The following is a 4,735-nucleotide window of genomic DNA, read 5'->3' as shown; positions in this document are numbered from 1 at the left end:
AGTATGATAGGTGATATGATGTGAGAAAGAGAGATGGAGAGGAATAAGAAATTTTGGTGAGATGTTTAAAATAAAAGGGTGTCAAAATATCATCATTCTTTTAAAACAATTTGAGTTAAAAAAAAAGGAGGTGAGTGTACTTAGCAAAAGAAAACCGTGAATATAGCAATAGCCTAGACCAATCACGTTTTTGAATTGGGCCAGGCCCACATGTTTTAAAGAACAAATAACCCAGATCATAAGTTTTAACATTTTTAGGCCCAGATCAAAAGATTTCCCATGGCAATCCAGATGTACGAACACCTATAGGCCAGAAAATAATAAGAACCAAGAAAAGGACAATAACTTCCAAAGTAAATCAAGTCAAGTGCCATAAATTTGCAACGACAAAAATTCTGGAAAGCAAAAACAAACAATTCCATTCTAGATTCTAAATTATACGAAAGGATTAAGGGTAGCTAAAAAAAAAAAAAAAAGCGTTCTTCACATGAGGCATTGAAGACTTATCCCTAGAGAGAAGAATGGAAGTACCCGCAGGTTATGAATTATGAATATCAGTGACCCAGTGACACGCAACATAAAAGGACAACTATAAACAAGAGGTGTTCTTCAAATGCAGCACTCAAAACTTTATGAAACCCTCAGCGAGCAACAACAAAGCACTCGCAGCTTGCAACTCGTCTGAATCTGGAGTTGAAAGTGGTACAAGAGAGTCCTCAATCCCAACAGAACCATTTTCTTGTGTTTCACTTTCAGGCCAAAGTGAAACATTAATATCTTCTATAACTGCATCATGCTCTGCATCTGCCACTCCTCCTTTACCATCGGAATTCTCTCCAACCAGCAAAACTGTGTCTCCTGAAGGTTCAGATTCAGGAATTTCATCAATTATTGCCACGGCATCTCCATCTTGAGGATAAACATTGAGATCAGATGGCAAAATTGTTGCAGCATCTCCATCTTTTAGCTGCAAGACAGTAAGTATGCATTAGCTCTGCTTACATCTGCATAGGTTATCCGATGTCCTAAATGCACCCACCCACATATATATATGTATATCCAAATTATTATCAGTTTATTATGCCACTCTTAAAGTAGGACTTTTTTCCCACTTGACTATGATAATTGACTGAATATGCAATTTTATGATGCAACATACCAGTTGTGTATTCCAACGATTTTTTTTTTTTTTTTATGAGTATAGTAGACATTTGGTTTTCCAGAAAAAATACAGACGAGGAGTATACTTGGTGGAAAGGTTATAAGAGACAAATGTCATAAACAATCAACACATAAATATAATATTAAAAAAAATAGCAAATTATGATCGTCTAGTATTTTCAAGCTTGTCAATCAATATTTAAGTGATGGAAAAGAGAGATATCTTTGTTGGTCGAAGACAGCAGGTAACGAAATTTCACTCATGTCAATACCTTGAGAGAATTTGACACTGGTGTGCTGGCTGAGTTATTCGCCTTTTGTCCTCTGAATACACCCCAAAGGAAGAACATGCCATTCCAACCTGGCAAGCACAAACAAGTAGGAAAGGAAAAAATATTAGAAAAATGAATTAAAAAATAATTACTTATATAGTTAAAATCTAAAAAATAACTGCTAATGTAGTTATAGTGATAGTTATAGGGAGACAAACGTAAACAGAAAATGTTAATGTAGTTAAAACCAAGATATATACGACCAAAAGACTTTCTTACACTGGGAATAACCAGGCAGAATGTTAGATGGAAAAATTAAAAGCTCAACCCCATCCAAATTTCCTTTCAGAGCCAAATCATTATTCATCATGTAATTCACCAATTGTTCATAATATATATAGCTGCAGAAAGACATACATATGAGTAGACAGTATAAAACCAAGCTTGTTAGTTACAAAAGAAAGACCTAACAAACCTATCAGAATCATGTGCAAAAAAGTAGAGAGCGATATCATTTTCAGTGACTTGACTTCTCATAAATTGAGATGGCCAAGTCCTCAGTCGAGGTAGTTCCTCCAATATAATAATAATCTCAGAAAGCCTATTCGCCACTTCAAGAACTTCAACTGATGCACAATTTGATAAGTGAGCTTGAATCCCATCCCAAGTCCTTGCAATCCCCTCACTGTTGTGTATCTGAAACTTGCCTCTGCATGAATAATCACAAATACACAAGAAAATTCAAATTTGTTCACCCTTGAAGCAAAACAAGCTGAATAGTTAAACTAAAGACAAAGAAAATGGGTCATACAGCCATTTGTAATCAGCCTTTGGGACAACACGATGTGAAAGATATGCTGCCTCAACATGCACCAAGTTTCTCAAGTAGGTCTTTTCATCAAAAGCAGGATCAGTCCTTAGTTCATACATGGTCATGGATGTAGCAGCTTTTGTGGGCTGTTCACCTTGCTGACTCTCATTTTTCTCCTTTCCATTTAGAAAGTTTGGGTCTTTGTGAGTGTTGTGATTGCTTGCCAGGTTTCTCAAGTAGGTATTTCCATCAAAATCAGGATTCGTCCATAATTCAGACAAGCTCATTGATGTACCAGCTTTTGTGGGCTGTTCACCTTGCTGACTCTCATTTTTCTCCTTTCCATTTAGAAAGTTTGGGTCTTTGTGAGTGTTGTGATTGCTTGCCAGGTTTCTCAAGTAGGTATTTCCATCAAAATCAGGATTCGTCCATAATTCAGACAAGCTCATTGATGTACCAGCTTTTGTGGGCTGTTCACCATGCTGGCTTTCATTTTTCTTCTTTGCATTTGGAGAGTTTGGGTCTTTGTGAGTGTCGTGATTACTTACCAGTATTCTATGTCCAGGAAATGAAGTTTCACCACTAGATCTTTCCGGCCCAGAATAAAGTATTTTGTTTACCGATTTCAATTTAAACTTTTTAACAGGGACTAGTGGTCTTCTAGATAATAACTCAGCACCATTTTCCCCACTTTTACCAGTACATGAAGATCTAGATTTTAATTTTGAGCCTTTACGAGATTCAGAGTCTGTTGAACTTTCAAATAGATGCCCCTTCCTTTTTCTTTCAGCCACTTCAACTTCATCTTGCACTAATTTGTTAGTACCTTCCCTCGGCATGCACTCTTGACATGTCCAATCTTTACGAAGTTCCGGTTTTGCTTCTAATTTTGACTGCTCATCAGGATCCATACAATAACTGGTTGATGAAAAACAAACACCACAAATTTTACTACCTCGGAAAGCAAGAAAAAAAGACTACATAGATGTGCAGGTAATTGGAAAAAAAAAAGATAAGAATATGAAATAGTTTCAAGTACATACGTGTGCTCTGCGCCTTCATTGCACTTGTGACAAACAACGAGTTCATTGTCAAACCCTGATGCCCCACAGGTATCACAACGTAGAACCTGTTATCACATGGAAGCCAAGAGAGAAATAAAATATCCAGGAACAAGGTGTTAGACATAACTGATTTTTTTTTCTTTTTGAAGGGTGAGAGGGGAATAAAAGTAGAGAGATGCAGAAGAAAAATAAAGAACCATTGATAATATTAAAGTGAATTATATGGGAACATGCAATATGAGTCCTGAATTTTACATATAGAGAGGCAGAGAGATCATGAGTCCAAAATTAAAGATCCAAAGAAGCCCCATTAGATAGCATTTTTTTTTAAAATAACAAAGCAAGTGTCCAGGGCCCACAAAGTGGGCATGATAAGCTATGTGATACTCCAATACACACGTCAGCCCGGGCAAAGGACCACGGATGTATCACCCTTGGCAGTTAGACTCCCTGACTAACAGGTTATCTCTATGCATTTCATTACTTGAATATTGATGATAATGTTGCAACTTCCTTATCAAGTGTTAATTATCTGTAAGATACACATTATCTATAAGTTATAATTATCTACAAGTTGATAATTTTCTATAAGGGTTGTTACATCACTATAATAGTCTCTACAAACAAGGACTCAAAGCTCCTACTCCACTCTATAAGTATCAGGTTCTATCTCACCTTTTTCATCTCTCATTCTCACTTAATTCACGTACTTACTTAAGCATCGAAAAGTCCTTTGTATGACTGGTTCCCCTTCTTGTCCTCCTAACAAAGGATACTCATAGTCCTACATGTGAGATCATGGAGCCCACCTTGACCATGTCCACCCTGATGTTGGCCGGCTCCATATTTTGGTAAGTACAACAAACTTGCATTGAAATCTCTTTTTATGTGTGGAGGTGTGTTTCTAAAAAGAAAAAATTGTAACAGAACAACGAAACCTAGTTTTTAAAAACAGAAGACAAAAATAATCCAGCCTTTACCCACTCACTAGGTGGGTTGGTTAAATGTATTAAATGACCCCATAATGTTTAGTCTTAAACCATATTTATAAACAAAGTATTGACCTTCCTAATTGTTTCATTCATATTTTTTCTTGGTCTCCATCCAAGTGGTTGGCCTACCCTTCATCTGAATATATCTGATCTATTCTCTTTGTGGGAGTTTCTACTAGTCTTTCCTACACATGCTAAAACCATCTAAGACAAGTTTATACCATCGAGTGCATGGATCATCTGGCGTAAGGTTGTTCCAACTTACCTAGATGTCTCAAGTTCAAATATTTGATATGTAGTTGCATTAAATACTCATAGAGAACTTTGTCTCTCATAGTTGTCCTATCCGGCTCAAAAAGGATTGCCTCTAGGGAATGATACCTATGGTCTAAACCAAAAATAATTAAGGCGAGTTTATACCATCTTTTCTACAAT

At 36.4% G+C, this 4,735-nt stretch overlaps 1 protein-coding gene across 2 annotated transcripts; it reads right to left on the bottom strand.

Annotated features, from left to right (window-relative positions):
- Window positions 1-3,406, bottom strand: LOC102669922 (uncharacterized). Of its 2 annotated transcripts, XM_014763825.3 has the most exons (6): window positions 3,288-3,406; window positions 2,245-3,162; window positions 1,909-2,142; window positions 1,713-1,834; window positions 1,434-1,522; window positions 1-967 (listed from the first exon to the last, which is right to left on the bottom strand). In XM_014763825.3, exons 2-6 carry the CDS (start codon window positions 3,153-3,155, stop codon window positions 623-625), a joined length of 1,701 nt encoding a protein of 566 aa, XP_014619311.2. In that variant the 5' UTR covers window positions 3,156-3,162; window positions 3,288-3,406; the 3' UTR covers window positions 1-622. The 2 variants fall into 2 exon arrangements, with proteins under 2 accessions (XP_014619311.2, XP_040862521.1); XM_041006587.1 differs by lacking the exon at window positions 3,288-3,406 and having other exon boundaries at window positions 2,245-3,205.
- Window positions 3,407-4,735: the final 1,329 nt, after the last annotated feature.

Source organism: Glycine max, chromosome 11, assembly GCF_000004515.6.
Source record: "Glycine max cultivar Williams 82 chromosome 11, Glycine_max_v4.0, whole genome shotgun sequence".
In the NCBI taxonomy this organism is placed as follows: Eukaryota; Viridiplantae; Streptophyta; class Magnoliopsida; order Fabales; family Fabaceae; genus Glycine; species Glycine max.
This window is presented reverse-complemented; position numbering and strand designations above follow the sequence as displayed.